Source organism: Zeus faber (genome assembly GCF_960531495.2).
Source record: "Zeus faber genome assembly, chromosome: 5".
NCBI lineage: Eukaryota > Metazoa > Chordata > Actinopteri > Zeiformes > Zeidae > Zeus > Zeus faber.
The window spans coordinates 18,159,530-18,176,497 of record NC_137192.1 but is presented as its reverse complement, the minus strand read 5'-3'; the positions used below and the strand labels follow the sequence as shown (position 1 = coordinate 18,176,497).

The following is a 16,968-nucleotide window of genomic DNA, read 5'->3' as shown; positions in this document are numbered from 1 at the left end:
GCTGTGATTCCGAAGTGCGGGCACTCGGCGGCGCGCAAGAGCCGGCGTCCCGCTCCGCCGGCGCCGAGCGCGGTGCTGAAGAGAGGAGCCAAGCCCCGCCCCCGCCGCGGAGGAGGGAGCAGCCTGCCGGCGGTGATGCCTGGAAGACCCCCGCACCCACCCGGAGCAGCCACACCGGCGTGGAACGCTGCCCCCCGACCGCGACTCCGTCTCCGTGAGACCCCAAACTCAACCCAAATCTCAACGCCCGGGGGGGGGCCTTTCCAACAGTCACCGCTGCCCCCGTCTTCTCTTTCACGCTTCTCTTCAATTTTGCTGCGGACTCTTAAAACTCCATTTTTTTTTAAATTGTTATTTTTATTTATTTTTTATTTTTTTTAGTCCGTCCTCTTCTTGCAAACGCTGCCATTCACGGAATAGCTCATGGTTTTCCTGTCCGTCCACAGAGCCTGAGATTTAAAAAAAAAAAAAAAAAAAGGACTGTTTCTTTTATTTTTATTTGTTAATTTCATTTTCATTATTCCTGTTTGAATTGCTGAAGCCCCCCCCCCCAAATATATCTATATATATTTTTTCCCCCACGATGGCCGATGCCAACGCGGAATGCAACATCAAGGTGTTGTGTCGTTTTCGTCCGCTGAACAAGTGTGAAATCCTCCGCGGAGATAAGTTCACCCCGGCGTTCCAGGGAGACGACACCGTCGTTATCGGGGTAAGTCTTTCCTCGGGCACGCCGCCCGTGTGTGAGGCGAGCGGACATCCACCGCTGAAGCAAACTTCATCCACGTCCGTGGAGCGGGCCTGCCGTCCTCCACCCCACAAATGATGGCATTAAGGGCGCACTGGTCGTTGACTGACCATTCGGGAATCTGTCAAAATATCTAAAACAAAATCGTGTCGTGACACTTTCTTGGCGGCTACGAAAGGGGGTGTTGGACATGTTGTTGAATGAAAACAGCCAGTGATATTTGTAAAAAAAAAAACTAAAAAAAACTGGGGTGTTGCAGGTGTAAACCACCAGGATGAATGAAACATTTTTCAACTTGGAATTAAGATGGTTTTGGAAATGTCGAGGAGGCTGAAATACAGCCTTCGTGCCTCAAAGGAGGGATACCTGTTGTGCTGATATGCAGGACTTATTGGTGTTATTGATGTTTCAGTGTATGGTGTATGTATGTTTATTGATGTATTCATTGATATATGACGCACACAGCCATTCTGGTGCGGCTATAGGGAACAGCAAACCTAATGAGAGTGATAATTGTGTTCCATGCGTCATTTGAAACCAATTGATGGATTTTGGCTTGGCCTCTTCAGTCGTTCAGTAGGGATCCAATACCTACCCCGATTTGCTGCCACCGCCTTGGACGAGTGAGAATAATGAAAAGCTCTGAATGGGAGTATTTTGCAAAATAGAATATGGATGTATGATAGATACTGGGGGCAGAGAGACGCTTATGTACAGCATCACAGCTCTCTCCTCTCAAGTGATATTGCGTAATTGAACTGAGAAAACTGATGAAGTTTATAGCACTCTAAATGCAAATGTGGTCGACTTTGGCCCACGCACACACATGTGCACACACACACACGCACGCACATTCACAAACACACACACACACACACACACACGCGCATGCATGCACACATGCACACAGACACGCATACACACATATAACACACACACTGATTTTTGATACAGAAGTCCCCTATACTGAACACCCTACACTGTTTGATAGTATACAATATTTAACTATTGTTACACATTTGAGACCAATTTGGTATGGGAGGTTGGAGGGAACCTGATCTGTTTCTCTTACTTAATTATTGATGACTGGCTGCAATGGTTATCTATTATTTAGTGTTGGAAAGAATTACATATATGTTGAACATTTTATAGCTTTTCCCAGTGCCATAAACCAGACAGAGGATGTACACAAGAGACCTGTTTAAATGTTAATGGAATAGCAGTAGTACTAGACTGCCATTGATCCTAACAGCTAAGCTGACCATTAGACAATGAACGAATGAATGAATGAATGAATGAATGAATGAATGAACGAGTCATCAGGTGACGGGAAGACATGGGCGCTCTCCTGGTCGTCTGCCTTGATCAATGCTTTAGTCAATTTGTCCATCGTTAATTGAAGAAAGCTCAACAGTTTATTCCATCATTCTGGAGCCATCCCTCTTTATCCATCCCATCTATCCCATCTATCCATCCCTCCCTATATTTAGAGCTTGTTGGTTAAGCTACCCGCTACTTGTACCATCTATATATTTAACCAAACGGTTATAACATGTCACAGAATCTGTAATGATTATTTTCAGTCACGACAGATTCCTAATAGAGTGTGTCTGTTCAGGTGATGGGCACCTGTTCCATCAATGTAAAACAATATAGAGTAGGCTACGTACCTAATCTACCATAGCCTTCATACATTACAGGTGGAAATGGTGCATGTGGACATCTCTCAAACTCGTGCAGATAATGAAGACGGCAGTCGAACATCATGAGATGAGGCAAGGGAATTGCAGAGTGTGTTGCTGATTTCCTCTACCAACATTTCTCTCAAACCCCCGTGATACAAAGCCACCGTGCAGCAGGCGCCTTGAGGAGAGATAACAGCCGGAAATGAAAGCATGCATCTCTCTAACTACATTTCCATTCATTTTTGTGTTCCACCTCCTCCACAGCTGATCTCCTTCTGTTGTGTTTGGCTTGAGGTAATGACAAATGTCATGTGTATGCTTGTTTCTTACTGTGGTAACCGTAATTTCTATGTGTACTCGGAGTGGATGTTTTACCTTTGCGTGGCCTCAGTAGCTCTAGAATGTTGTTTTTTAGGAAGGATAATAAAAATGACTTCAAAAGAGTTTCAAGGCAGCATCCGTCAAACGAGTTCAGGAGTTGGAAGATTGGACAGGCAGGCATGCATGCCGACCTCAGGCATCCAGCATCGCTTCAATGAACCCCTCCTGTTCGGAGCTTGATACAAACATTCACGTCCGTGCAGAGCCGTCGGACACAAATGTGCCGTCGGACAGGATAATATATGGGACAAGATAATACAGAATATGGGAGTGTCTTTTGGTCTGGATGAATGGCCACCTGTGGAACGCTGTGAGGCTGAGTGGTGATGTGATAGTAATAACCATACTCAGCCTGCTGCCCCCAGGCATGGCCTCTGTGCCTCCTCCGTGGTGGAGCGACACAGCTGTCTCCAGAGCTTTACTGTCTGGAGTAATGCACTATCACTCGGGCCAGACTGTCTCTCGCAATCTTTTGGCAGGAAAAGTAATGTTGCACGGAGAAGCTTGCTTCACATTCGGTACTCGACCCAGAGATAGCAAGCTATATAACGCACTGCATATACTATTCCAATATCACCACATACTGTACGTTGTACCCAAGTTGGAGTACATTGCAAAGTAGTTAGAATTACATTAAAATGGTTTAATTGCGTGTTGGCAATTATGCATGAATCATATCATATCATATAGTTATCTATAGTTCAGAAATGTATTAGGCATATTCCAGTGAGCACTGCCTTGAGGGTTGCCAAACCTTAAAATATCATTTATGTTGTGAATCTTTACTGACTCCAATAAAAAGTGCATTTAGGTAAAAGCTTACTCACACCTTTTTCAAATGGGCTGCCCTGATGTATTTTGCGAAAATAGTTTGTTCCTATTTGGATGTGCCAACAGCAGTGTTAGGCTCTTTGGCCAAATCTCTGCATGTCTGCTTAACCATTTCATTAACACATTTGTGGTTGAAAGTGAAAAATTGTAAATGCCTGGCTGGATAAATAAAAAATATAGATTTGTGTTGTTGTGATTTCCCCGCTTTCAGAAATAGCGGCTGTGAGAACACACTGAAATATGAAATCCTTGTGTTGTTTTGCCTATGTATTTATGTATCTCACATGTTTCTAGCTTCAATAGCTTAGAGAGCCTCCGCATCACTGAACAGCATTAAAGAAGAATTCCTAGTCACAGCTACTTATAGAATTTAAGAGGAAAAAAAGTGTCCACTATTTTACCCTAGCTTTTCTCGAGAGAGCAATAGCTTTTTATTAACGGGTTCATGAGCTTCTTGCTTCCTCCATGGGCCTTCCATGGCTTCTCCGTGGATTTGTACATGTCAGTACAACATGTATGTTTTTGTAAAGCTGTAGTCCAGGAGTAAATTTGCACAGTGCTGGCCCTTGGCTGTAAATATAAAAAAATCCCGGACTTTTTCACTCTGTCAACCGTTATCCTGTCAACAACAGCCTTAGGGGGGGGATTGACTCTATTTAAAAGCGTTCATTACAATGCACTATGTCACTTCCTTGATTTTTGGCTCAGGCAGACCTGCCAACCTGCACGCATTTTGTGTTCCAACCACGCAATGCTTGGTCAAAATACGCAGGTACGAAATGGCAGCCGAAACTACGCAACAAAAATGTTTTATTTTAATTTAACTACGGAGAACAATCAATCAATACAAAACAATGACCAGTGACCGGCCCATCAGTGTCAGATATATCAGTTTCTGTGCCGGTCAAATTTACACGGCTGATATAGTGCCCAAGTACTTGTACTCCTAAAAATGCTATAATACTCAAACCCGATACCAACATATTGTAACCTAGCTGTGTAGATGATACTCAAAAAAGAGAGCGAAAGAAAGACGATGTCGGCTGCTTGAGGTAAACGAAGATTGGGTTAATTATTTATCTATCACCTGACAATATGCCAAAATTGTGCAGACTCCGTGATGAAAGGTTTGACTCTTTTTTTAAGACTCTTGTTCTTGATGAGTCACTCTTTGATTTGATTCACTTGGTTTAATGCACGGTGAGTGAAGGAGGACTTCAGCCATTTATTATTAGTATTTTCTTTTTGCAATGATTGCAATTTATTTTGGAATGGCAAGTACCATATAAATATAATAGAAAGGTATATTTGCACATAAAAGTGAAGGAGACTTTCATTTGAAGTTTAAACTGGACATTTCCATGTTAGTTATATAGTATATTGTGTGCAGTTACAGGTTGCATTATACTGAAACTTGGTAACAGTCCCATATTCTAATTTACTGGAACTCAGTGACCGTTCCATGTTGTATTTTATTTTATTTGAACTCAGTGACAGTTTGATGTTCTATTATTGTTCCATAGTGAATAATGAACAATAATAAACACACAAGTCAGCAATCTCACTACTGTGGTAACTGAAAATTGCAGCAGTAGTCCAAATGTGCAGCTGGCATGTGAGCATGGTCAGATTACATGATGTATTTGTCATTGGCGTACAGCAGATATACCCAATGAGACCAAATGATAGAGAAAATGTAATTTGTAATATGTAAAATGATCGGACGACAATGTAAAAGATATTTAATAGTCAATGTTATTTTATGAACATACAATTCAATGAAAATCTGTATCGGCAGGTCAGACTTAAAAGAAATCAGAAATGAGAATTGGCCAAGAAAATTGGTGCATCTCTAGTTGGTGAACATGTTCGGTAACTTTACAAGATGATCTATTTCAAGGGGTATATCCTAAAGAAATGAATTTGTATACTGTATATAGTTAGCCGTAGTATCTTGCATATGATGTAATGAGCCTCTTTACGGGGCTGATGGAGTCATTTAGTTGCAGTAACTCAAACGCCACGGAGACTCCCTGTTACACTGTTGTGGTACTCAAAATATGTTGGCAGGTTTCCATTAGCCTGTAATCACAATTTTTTGCCTGGTAAAATGTATGAAAAAAATGATTAAATAAATGATCTTCGGGCACCGGACCGAATTTTACGACAGTGGTGTAAAAGTCCAATTGCACTCAGAAACTGTTGGGGCGCCAAAACCAAAAGTTACATAGTGCTGCTTTAAATGGCTAAAATAAAAACTGTGAAAACAGTGCTGCAGGTTATTACTTGGTCTAAATTATATATGATTACAGACACAAAATAATTTAGTTGAATATATTTTATTGCAGACAAATTGGTGCATCTATTGTGGCTCACTTCCATAATGCCGGGCCCACCTCAGTAATGTTGTGGCTTTTGCATTTATGCTTGCCGTTAATGCCGTTGTGTTTTCCGAATTTGCAACGCTTTTAACGTGTCTGGATTTGCAGCAAGTTTTCTAAATGTCGAACGTCCAATTTGTGAAGATGCTTGTGGCAGTTTCGCCTGCCACATGCCACCCGAGTGGTGTTTTCAGGGCTCTCCGACACAGAGACACAGACGATGGGGTTGCCGTCACACACGTTTATTGTAGTGAGTGGACAAGGTAGAACAAGCCCGGAGCCGATGGACAGCATGTCACGACAAGGGATCTTTTCCTGTGTGTATGGGGAGATATGGGTTTTACTTGTTGCTCGTTAGACCAAGCAACAGGTATACAGCCACATTGATCCTGGGCCCCAATTTCACATGTTGTACCTTGACCCAGGACAGGTGTGGCTGCTCAAACCACACAATCCCCACACCACATACCCCTGACACCAAACTGTGGCCAGGGAGAATCCCTGGCCAAAGCCACCCCCCCCCCCCCCAACAATGCAGGGGGAAAAAAATGACTGGACTCTGACACAGGGTTCCCATACCTATAAATACAGACTCTGACAAAGGCTTCCTATACCTTAAATAGATAAAAACACAGGACTCTGAAACAAGGTTTCCATACCTCAAACCAACAAAAAAGTCAAACAAAAAAGAACTGGTCCCCTTCCAGATGGCCTGGTTCCCCAGAACAGCCTGGTCCGATGGACTTCCTTCCCCCAGGGCGATGAAGCAGACTATCCCTCCTCCCTTCTGGAGCATGGGGTCTTGGGCTGCTGTGCTGGCTGGTGGAGGCATAGCTGGGCTTGGCTGTTGCGGGGGCCGCTTGGAGCAGTGGCCTGGCTGCTGGGCTGCTGGATGGTCCCGGCGGTGGCTGCCGGGCTGAGCAGCTAGCTGCAGGCGTTTACCTGCAGTGGTGCTATGGCTGGTCCTCCTCCGTACCCACTGGGATGGTGCTGCTACCAGTTGGGAGAGGGTTGTTGCTGGGGCCATGCGTTGACCCCCAGGGCGTCTTCGGACAGCCCTTCTGTGTCCCTTCCCCGTGCCAGAAAGTCCCTGTTCAGGTGCCACTCTGGCAGTTTTGCCTGCCACACGACACCCTGGCGTTTTCAGGGCCCTCCAGCACAGAGGCAATGGGGTTGCCGACACACAAGTTTATTGTAGAGAGTGGGCAAGGTGGAACAAGGCCGGCGCAGGTGGACAGCATGTCATGACAAGGCTCCTCTCCTGTGTGTGTGTGTGTGTGTGTGTGTGTGTGTGTGTGTGTGTGTGTGTGTGTGTGAGTGTGGAGATGGGGGTTTTACCTGTTAGTCGTTTGACCATTCAACGAGCAACAGGTGTACAGCAACAGTAATCCTGGGCCCTAATTACCTAGACCCAGGGCAGGTGTGGCTGCTCAAACCACACCATCCGCACACCACAATGTCTTCTTAATTTTCTTGTGTTTTGTCTATGTGCATGTGTTTTCTTAAGTTGCAATTACGATGTGGCTTTTGGACTTGTGTTTTGTCTATTTGAAAATGTGTTTTCTTAAGTTGCAGTGTGTTGAGCTCTCAGAGCGACCATACTTAACTGCATCGAAGGTTTCCGCATCACAAAAAAACTTTTTAACCAAAAGGAATCGCAGTGAAGAACAGTAGCGTGTGAATACCTCGTTTTGCCATCTACAGTAAAGCTTCATAGATGTACAATATATTACTATAAACGATCGTTCTGGCTCAGGGCCAGGGAATGAGGAAGAGGAGGCAGGTGTAGGCGAAACAGTGCCAGTTGGCGTGTTTATTAACTCTCTTTCAAGAAGTCTTTCAAAATAAAAGGTGGCTCGTTGGCTGAAGAAGAAACTCCAGGCTCGCTGGCCCATATATATATACAGTATATAAATAGTTCTGGGTTATCCGTGGATCCCCGCTTCCTGGATCACCAGTTGTCCGTGTCGTGTCTCTCAGGCTGACTCGCCTGCACGCCCATCCTATTGTGGGGACACACACATACACACACACAAAATTATACCTTCCTGTTTTGGGGATCAGGCGAGTCAGCAGAGTTCCTCCGCTGATTAGGCTGATCCCCAGCAGCTGAGTGGCCCCAGGATGAGAGACTGCATTGCCTGTCTGCAGCGGTGGCTTGGCCCCGCCCCCTTGGTCCATCACATACCCCTCCCGTCGCACTTAGGCCGGGTGCTGTGCGGCCGACAGCCGACTTCCCCCCCGCCCCCCCGGAGCGAGACCATCTGGCCACCTGGCCTGTAGATCACCCGGAAGTTGAAGGGTTGTAGGGCCAGATACCACCGGGTGATCCGTGCGTTGATGTCTTTCATGCGGTGGAGCCATTGTAGTGGGGCGTGGTCCGAACAGAGGGTGAAGGCCCTACCCAGGAGGTAATAGTGGAGGGTGTTGACCGCCCACTCTGGGGACACTCATCTCCCGCTCTACCAGCTTGCGGCTGAGGTACAGCACTGCCGGGTTCTCACCCTCGACCTCCTGGGACAGAACGGCTCCAAGTCACCTGTCTGATGCGTCCGTCTGCAGACAGAAAGGAAGAGCAAAGTTAGGGTTATGCAGTACAGGGTCCCCACAGAGAGCTGCCTTTAATTTAACAAATGCCTGTTGGCATGGCTCTGGCCACTGGATTGGATCTGGAACACCTTTGAGTCAAGTCGGTAAAGGGGCTGGAAAGTGCCGCAAATTCCAGCACAAACGTCTCGTATCATCCCGTGATTGTTCCAGAGGAAAGTCCTCCATGGGATGGACTGAGGGTTCCGGGGAAGTTCCCACCTGGGAAGTTCCTCTGCTCTGGTGACCGTTGCATCGTTGTGCACCGCGCAACACTCACATATGCCTACAGACCGTGAGCGCACCCCCCGTTTCTTTCGTTAGAACAATCAAAACCTGGCCAATTTGTACCAAAAATCATGGGGTGCAACGGACGGGAACTAACCTTTACCATATGCTTTTTTCCCTTGGAGCGAATTTCGAGCCACACTATCAGATAAGTGTGAATATCCCCATGTACACAACAAATATCCACCCAAGATGCCTCTACCAAAGCCCTGGGTCAAACCAGGTGTTGCTGAATCATCGTCTGCGAGCAGCCCGAGTCCAGCAAATCCTGATGTCTACCCCCTTGTAACCTTACCGGCACACAGTAGGTCCCTTCTCGACCGGGGGAGGGATCCGGCAGACCGGCAACCAGAATCACCTGGCCGACCTCCATAATTGGGCAGTCCTGGAGGTTGTGGTCGGGTTTTCCGCATCGCCAGCATACCTGCCCAGACGCCTGCCCAGCTCTCGGTGGTCCCGAGGCCGGGCCGCTCAGGAAGGATCAGGAGGGTGGATCGGGGTAGGAGGTGGTCTCCCTCCTCTGGCGAGCAAAGGGGCGGGTGATGGGCCCTCCCTGAGGTTCCGGAAGGGAGGCTGGTGATTGCTGCCAGGTCCCTCTTCAACTCCTGCACCGCAGGTCCCTCAGTGGGCCCCTCTTTGGTCCGGTGGTGTAGGCTCTTGTGTGGTCGTAGGCCTCCATGTGGTCCTCCCCGTGGTCCTCCGCGAGGGCGGCTTGGAGGGAGGCTGGACGGTGGCATCTCACCCAGCTAGTGGTGCGGGCCGGGAAAGTGTTCATGAACAGTTCGTTTAGACTGCGCCCACATGCTGCGAGGCCACCGCCTCGACCATCTGGTGCGAGGAGCGCTCCTCTGGCCTTAGCCACCGCTAGGTTGCAGCCAGGAGTTGCTGGGCGTGCAGGAATGGCCGGCCCACAGTGTCATAATGAAGTGACCAAAGGTGCAGGCGGTGGCCCTTAGGTGTCCTCCCGACCCGTTCCATCACCTCCCTCCGGACGACAGCGTAGCTTATCCGCTGCTCGGGCGGTAGGGCATGCGCCGTCAGCTGGGCTTCGCCTGTGAGGAGTGGAACGAACCGCCACGCCTGCTCGTGGTCTGTCCATCCGGCCGCCTCGGCCATCTGTTCAAAGTTGGCGAGGAACGCCTCGGGATCATCCTCCCCCGTCATCTTCTGTAGCGGGGGGACGGGGGGGCCCAACGGTTGTACCTTGCCAGTTCTAGTGCGCTCCCGAAGGAGGATCTGTAAAGCCTGCTGGTTGCTTGGAACTGTCATTCTTGCGTTGTGGCGAGGGCCGCCACCATCCCGTCCGGGATTCTGCCTCGCGCTGCTCCCTGTCCGTGCTCAGGTGCCACTCGTAAATGATCGTTCTGGCTCAGGGCCAGGGAATGAGGAAGAAGAGGCAGGCGAAGGCGAAACAGTGCCAGTTGACGTGTTTATTAACAAGTCTTTCAAAATAAAAGGTGGCTCATTGGCCGAAAAAGAAACTCCAGGCTCGCAGGCCCATATATATATAAATAGTTCTGAGTTATCTGTGGATCCCCGCTTCCTGGATCACCAGTTGTCCGTGTCGGATCGTGTCTCTCAGGCTGACTCGCCTGCACGCCCATCCTACTGCGGGAACGAACGAACGAACGAACACACACACACACACACACACACACACACACACACACACACACACACACACACACACACACACACACAATTATACCTTCCTGTTTTGGGGATCAGGCGAATCAGCAGAGTCCCTCCGATGATTAGGCTGATCCCCAGCAGCTGAGTGGCCCTGGGATGGGAGACTGCATTGCCTGTCTGCAGCGGCGGCTTTCCCCGCCCCCTTGGTCCACCACAATTACCCACTAAAGCTTGAAAGGTATTCCCAAGGGCTAGGGGCTCTCTGTGCTGTCGCTCCACAATGCAGCGAGCCACTATTGGCTCCCATTCTGAGCCTCCTACATCACCAAAGCCTTGCGTGAAATCTGCAGTTGCGACTATAGAGCATATGACGTGCAATGCATTATTAGCATATCATTTGTAGATTGATACTCCAGTTGGTTTTGTAATACTATTTTAGTTTCACTATATTAAAGTACCATCAAATTGAGCATTAGCGCATTTACTAGTCATCACACACATTTCACATGAACCCTGGCCTTTGTCCTGATTATAGCTCTTTTTAATTCACAAGGTATTTAATTTTGCCACAAAATACCGGCGAAATCCTGCAAAATTAAGTACCTTGTGCGTAACAAATGTGGTGGGAAAATGGTCAGTGTTAATGTAAAATGTGTGTGATGACTAGTAAAAGGGCTCAATTTGACAACAATATGGTCCTGGAAGGTACCAACTAGCTTCACATCCTTCTGCTTTATTAATAAAATAGAATCTAGTTCCATCAGAAAGCAATGTACTGCAGCATTTCAGCAGCATCGGCACAGCAGATAGAATCTTTGAGACAGAACCCTCATGTCGGCTTAAGTGTTCTAATTTCATCACTGCAGTGCATGCAGACCGTCCAATTAGGCGGCGTAATAGGATTGGAGCTTAGGGTCAAGATCCACACTCATTTCTCCTGACTGATAGTGCCATCACTGTGGGAGGAGATGCTTTTCCAGCCCGGAAAGCGGTTCGACCGTGTTATATTTCTCTCTGTCCATCCCCCTCTCTTTATATACTATATATATATATATATATATATATATATATATGTGTGTGCCCTTCACTTTATGTTCCACTGTATATCTGTATTTCATGGTACAATGATTCCACTGCTGATTTCCTCATGACTCATCAGCAGATTGGGAAGATGTGAGCAAACTCAAGGCTTGTCTCCATCTCATTTTTGAGGCCTCAGGCAGGTATTAACTGCGTCACCAGTAAAGGTCTCGAAAGCCCAAATATGTTTAACCGATCAAATATTCTGATTAGGTTTCCACATGCATCGAAAGGACCAAAGTTAAATGTGATCGCTGCCTCCCACTACAACTAATTTACCCACGCTTTGTTGGAAGTGTTGGCTCTCCTTCTTCTCTCTCGCCCAATTAAAAATTTTCGTTTACGCCAATTTTGACTCAATCAGTCACACTCAACAGGATATTAGCTTTTGTTTTCCTCCGTCATGTCATAATTTTTGGCTGAATGTGTGCGAGAGTGAGATAAGCTGGCGTTGGTTTGTCAAGCCTCCTCTGACGGTGTGTCTCTCGTCTTTTCATGTGGGAAGTGGGACGCTACCACCGGGTTCCCAGCTCCGAGGAACATTGGCCAGAGCATCCTTTCCTCATTAGCCGCGCCCCCCCCCCCTCCCTCCAGAGAGCCATGCTTCCTCAAATGTCCGCTCGTGGCGTTTGAGGAGCGCACATCGCATGTCGCACCCCACATGCCCGTGCACGCGGATGCACTCAAGGACCCTAAGCAGTTGGGATGATATTGGCCTTGTGATTAAATAGCTCTGGGTTATCTGTGAGAGCATACTTGACCTGTGCTGGACCGGGCGTCCTTCCCTTCATCAATCACCGCTTAGTATATCGAAATGACGTCCGTGTACACCCTCTGTAAAAAGCCATATATTTTCAGCATATTTCCTATATAATAATATATATTATATAATAATAATAATAATAATAATATTATTATATAATATTATAATTTTATATATTATATATTATTTAGACGGGAGACAGCAACTGGCACTTTCGGAACGGCACGGGGGAGTGAGGGGTAGGTACCACTGCAAAACGTGATAATATGTTGCTATGGTGATGTAAAAGACTCTTTTTACAAAGAAATTATTTTGTGTCTGTTAATATATATACAAATTCTAGTAATGCCTGTAGCTATAAAAATGCAGCATATATTTTATTGCGAACTTAAATTAATGTTTAATTCCCTCCAAACCATATTGTCATTCATAGTTAACTTTAATTTTAATCATTTTGCATTACGGATATATTTATGGATATTGATATATACTATATATTGCTGCTTCGAGAGAGAGCCCATCAAAAGAGATCTGTTTCTCGGTATTGATCAGTTAACAGAGTGATCAATGGCTGATCACCTGGTTTCCACTGGCAATAGAAGTCCTTTGATGATTAATTATTCATATTTGATTATATTTTTATATCAGTAATAACCTGAGGCAGCAACTTCACCGGACCAACTGCACCACCACCACATCCAAATCCTCCATCCGCTTCCTTGCTACAAGCACCAAACAGCTGCCATGCAATTAATAAATAGGAAAAAAAAATGTTTATATCAATCCACGGATTTTATTTAAACCCTTTGAGTGGGATATTCCATGCTCCTGGGCTCCTCGTCTTCTAGCAATGGGAACGGAGTCAATCGCTTATTTTTAGCGTGTTGTTTAGCAGCCTGTTTTTCCAGCGCACCACAAACTCCTAATGACAAAACTAACTACTTTTCTCATAACATTTTACAACACAATATATCTCACTGTGTCTGTCTGTGTCATTAGCTGCGGCTGAGTTACAGCAGGATGTTGTTGAAGTTGAACTTATTGCTCAGTACTGTTTCTGCATGTTAGATCTGAATAAGAGCATGTGTATGGAAATGTGATGCCCTTCCATTTTCTGATTCATTATGCATTTCTCCCTTGTCTGGTCATTAAACATTGCTCACTCTAATGATGCATTGCGGCTCTTTAGCATATTGGCTGGACTTTGTGTCTTCTTGCGGTGCTCATATCAGGATCAGTCACAGTGGCAGCCTCTGGGTTCACATATAATTGGGGCTATGGAGCACGGCCACACAGACACACACACACACCCAATAAAGACATGGCACAGAACTGGCGCAGTAGCTTTTCACTGTAAGATTTCTTTCTTCCTGGACACATGCTGATCAATGACAGTAATTTCATTACAAGTCAATGGATCCATTAATGTGTTTAGTTTTCCTATTGTGCCGTTCACTTTTTGACAATATCTATTTTTTGATATCCTCCCCCTCATCATCCTCCTCCTTTTGTTTTAGATACAAAAAATGAAAGTGAAATTTGTGGCCAGCAGGAGAAAGCCCTCATGCCTCATGTGTCTTGCCCTTGACTGGATTTGAGAGGGTCAGGATTAAAAGGGTGCCTGTTATTATATAAACGGCGAAAGAGACCATGAAGCCGAAGACATTTAAGTATTCCTTTGGGACGACGGAAAGCTATTATCTTTGGTCTTGCCGATCCAGTATCTCAGGTTCTAATCCTCCTGTTGCCAAGGCTATTAAATACATATGTTTAATCTATACATAAATACAATGTTATGTAATGGGTTTTTTTTGATTTGTGATTTATTTCTATTTAAAGACATATTGTGCAAGATTCTACCCCAGTTGTTTTATTATTGTTTTATTATTAGGTAGCCAACTTTAAAATGGACTATTCCGCACAGGCAATCTGTGTAGATACAGTAACACAAACCTACAGCCTACCACCTCCTCTTCCTCCACGCCCTGTCTCAACACCAAGGCAAAGCGTCAGCACAGCTTTTGGGCATTTGTGCTTATATCATCGTGGAGCAAAGGATGAGACCAAATAGGAAAGGACTATTTGCATTCTCATTTGAAAAAAAATAGATGGTTAAACCAAAATGTGTGCAGTAATGTGTGCCGTAAAAGAAGCAGGGGGGGCTTGTGTACATCAGGGTGGTGTTGAGCTTGGTGTAAATACAGTACAGGAACGCTGCACAGTGTAGCTTTAAGTAAACCTATGGTGTGTGTGTGTGTGTGTGTGTGTGTGTGTGTGTGTGTGTGTGTGTGTGTGTGTGTGTGTGTGTGTGTGTGTGTGTGAGCTGTAAGGTAAAGGGCAAGGAGGTTTGTAAAGGACAAAGGCAACACCCGGAACAGTCGAAGTGTCACTTAGATGCTGAGGCATCGCTGTCATCTCTATCATTCTAAGTACACCTCCCCCCCTCTCTCTCTCTCTTACTCTATCTATCTATCTATCTATCTATCTATCTATCTATCTATCTATCTATCTATCTATCTATCCATCTATCCATCTATCTATCCATCTATCTATCCATCTATCTATCTATCTATCCATCCATCCATCCATCCATGCATCCATCCATCCATCCATCCATCTCATTGTTTCAATGCACTGCTGTGAGGCAGTGCATTGAACAGCAAGAAGGTCGATTCCTACCTGGGGCGCTGTTGGCACCGTGGGTTATCCGGAGGGTTATCTCCCGTTCAGGGGCCACACTGTGTGGAGTTTGTATGTTCTCCCCGTGCTCACATGGGGTTTCCTCCATGTGACATCAGTAAGGACCCCCACCAAAAACATGCACAACATCGTCATCTGACCAGCGATGGACATTTGTAACCAGGTCCCCGGGCACGTCGCCACATGCTGCCCACTGTTCCTGGCTGCCCCCCCTCGGAGGAAGGACAAGCCAGGATGCGTTAAAAGCAGAGAACTCATTTCACCGGCCACCATTCGAAGCTTGTGTGTGTGTTGGTTGTCGCCTCCGCATGAGTGCATGTGTGATAAATAAAGAATCTTCTTCTATCTATCGAGTAATATCACATTCTAAAGAAGACTTTATCTGATATACTGTCTGTCTCCCTCACCCATTTGACTCGGCAGCAGTATTTTCTTTCTTTATTTCTTTCTTTTTTGTAATCTCTGAGACTACATGCCATTCGTTTTACTGCACCGAAAGGGTTAGGGTTAGGATTAGGGTTAGGTCTTTCTGCGCTGAGTTTGCGCAGCTCTCTCCCACGCCACCAAGGCGAAGCGAAGTGGCACCTCTGGAATGGAAGTGTCAATTCCCAGGCATATTCAGCAATACATGTTTTTTTCCTGCCTATGTTTGTGTATTTGTGTGTGTGTGTGTGTGTGTGTTTTCTTTCCCCTGTCATACCTCCTTTGTTTTCATCTTATTAACTCTTGCTGTCGCTTTCCGCTCTCCTCTCCATCTCTCCACTCCCTCTTCCCGCCTCTCTGTAACTCACCACGCTCCTGTTTTCCACTGGGAGGCTGATGGAGGTTCACCTCGGCTCTCAACTCTCCGCTCTGTAAATCCACGAATGAAGCACAACCTTTTCCTTCACTGTGTTTTGCACTCTCCGCTCTGTTTCTCACTCACACACCTCATGAATTATTCAGGGTGCTCAGTGTTCAACGGGGGACTAATTGCTCTACTTCTGAATGTAGATAATTTATAAACAACTTGATGATGTAAAATAAAATAGATAAAATAATTAAATGTGTGTTTAAAATTACAATGCTTGGTGGTTAACTCGGATTTATGGGTTGTTGTTTTTTTGCGGGAATACAGGTTCAAAAGAGCTGCAGAATACATACTATGATTCCAAAAAATAACCAGGACAATACTGTAATGCTGCCGCCTTACAGCTATGCATCCATTCTCAAGTAAATCTGGGATAGCAGCGGATTCATTCAAGCAGATTCAGTCTGGAGCAATGGCAGTGCCATCCAGGCTTAGCATTGTCAGCATTGGATTACGAATTGCATTGAATTTTGGTAATATTGCCTGACTGGAGAGGTTTTGTGGTAATGAAACACCCAGAGGAGTTCTCTGTTATTGAAGAAACCGCTAATGATGCTGTTATCTGTGACATGAAGTCATGATTGGCATGATTGGCTTATGGACGTACAGTCGCAGGCAGTGGCAGCTTCTCCTGTCAGCCGCATTTTGTGGTGTGTGTGTGTGTGTGTGTGTGTGTGTGTGTGTGTGTGTGCACTTCTTTGTGGATCCTTCGGAGAGTTTGAGTCGCCGAGTATGCGAAAGACAGACATACTACATATAGAACATCAAAAGGCAGCATCGACACAGTGAGTCAGACAGACAGACAGAGCGTGGCACACTCTTCCAGACCAAGACGACGCCACACACACATGCACGCACACACTCAGCTGACACACCAGCAGCCAGGCAATAAAATGAGCAGCAGTCTCCCTGCCCACAGATGTGCGGTAGGAGGAGAAGCGCATACCTAATCCTCTTATCATCTTATCAAACTCTGCCTTTACATATTTAGCTACCCCCTCCCACTACCACCCCCCCCCCCCCCCAGATAGGAGGAGCACAGC

At 45.9% G+C, this 16,968-nt stretch overlaps 1 protein-coding gene across 1 annotated transcript in view; it reads left to right on the top strand.

The window, feature by feature from the left end:
- Positions 1–583: 583 nt before the first annotated feature.
- kif5ab (kinesin family member 5A, b) overlaps positions 584–16,968 on the top strand; it is a gene marked incomplete at both ends in the record, with an annotated part of 65,687 nt that continues 49,302 nt past the window's right edge. The window contains one exon of the mRNA XM_080001020.1: positions 584–712. Within this exon, the coding sequence (XP_079857146.1) occupies positions 584–712 (129 nt within the window). The remainder of the gene's footprint in view (positions 713–16,968) is intronic.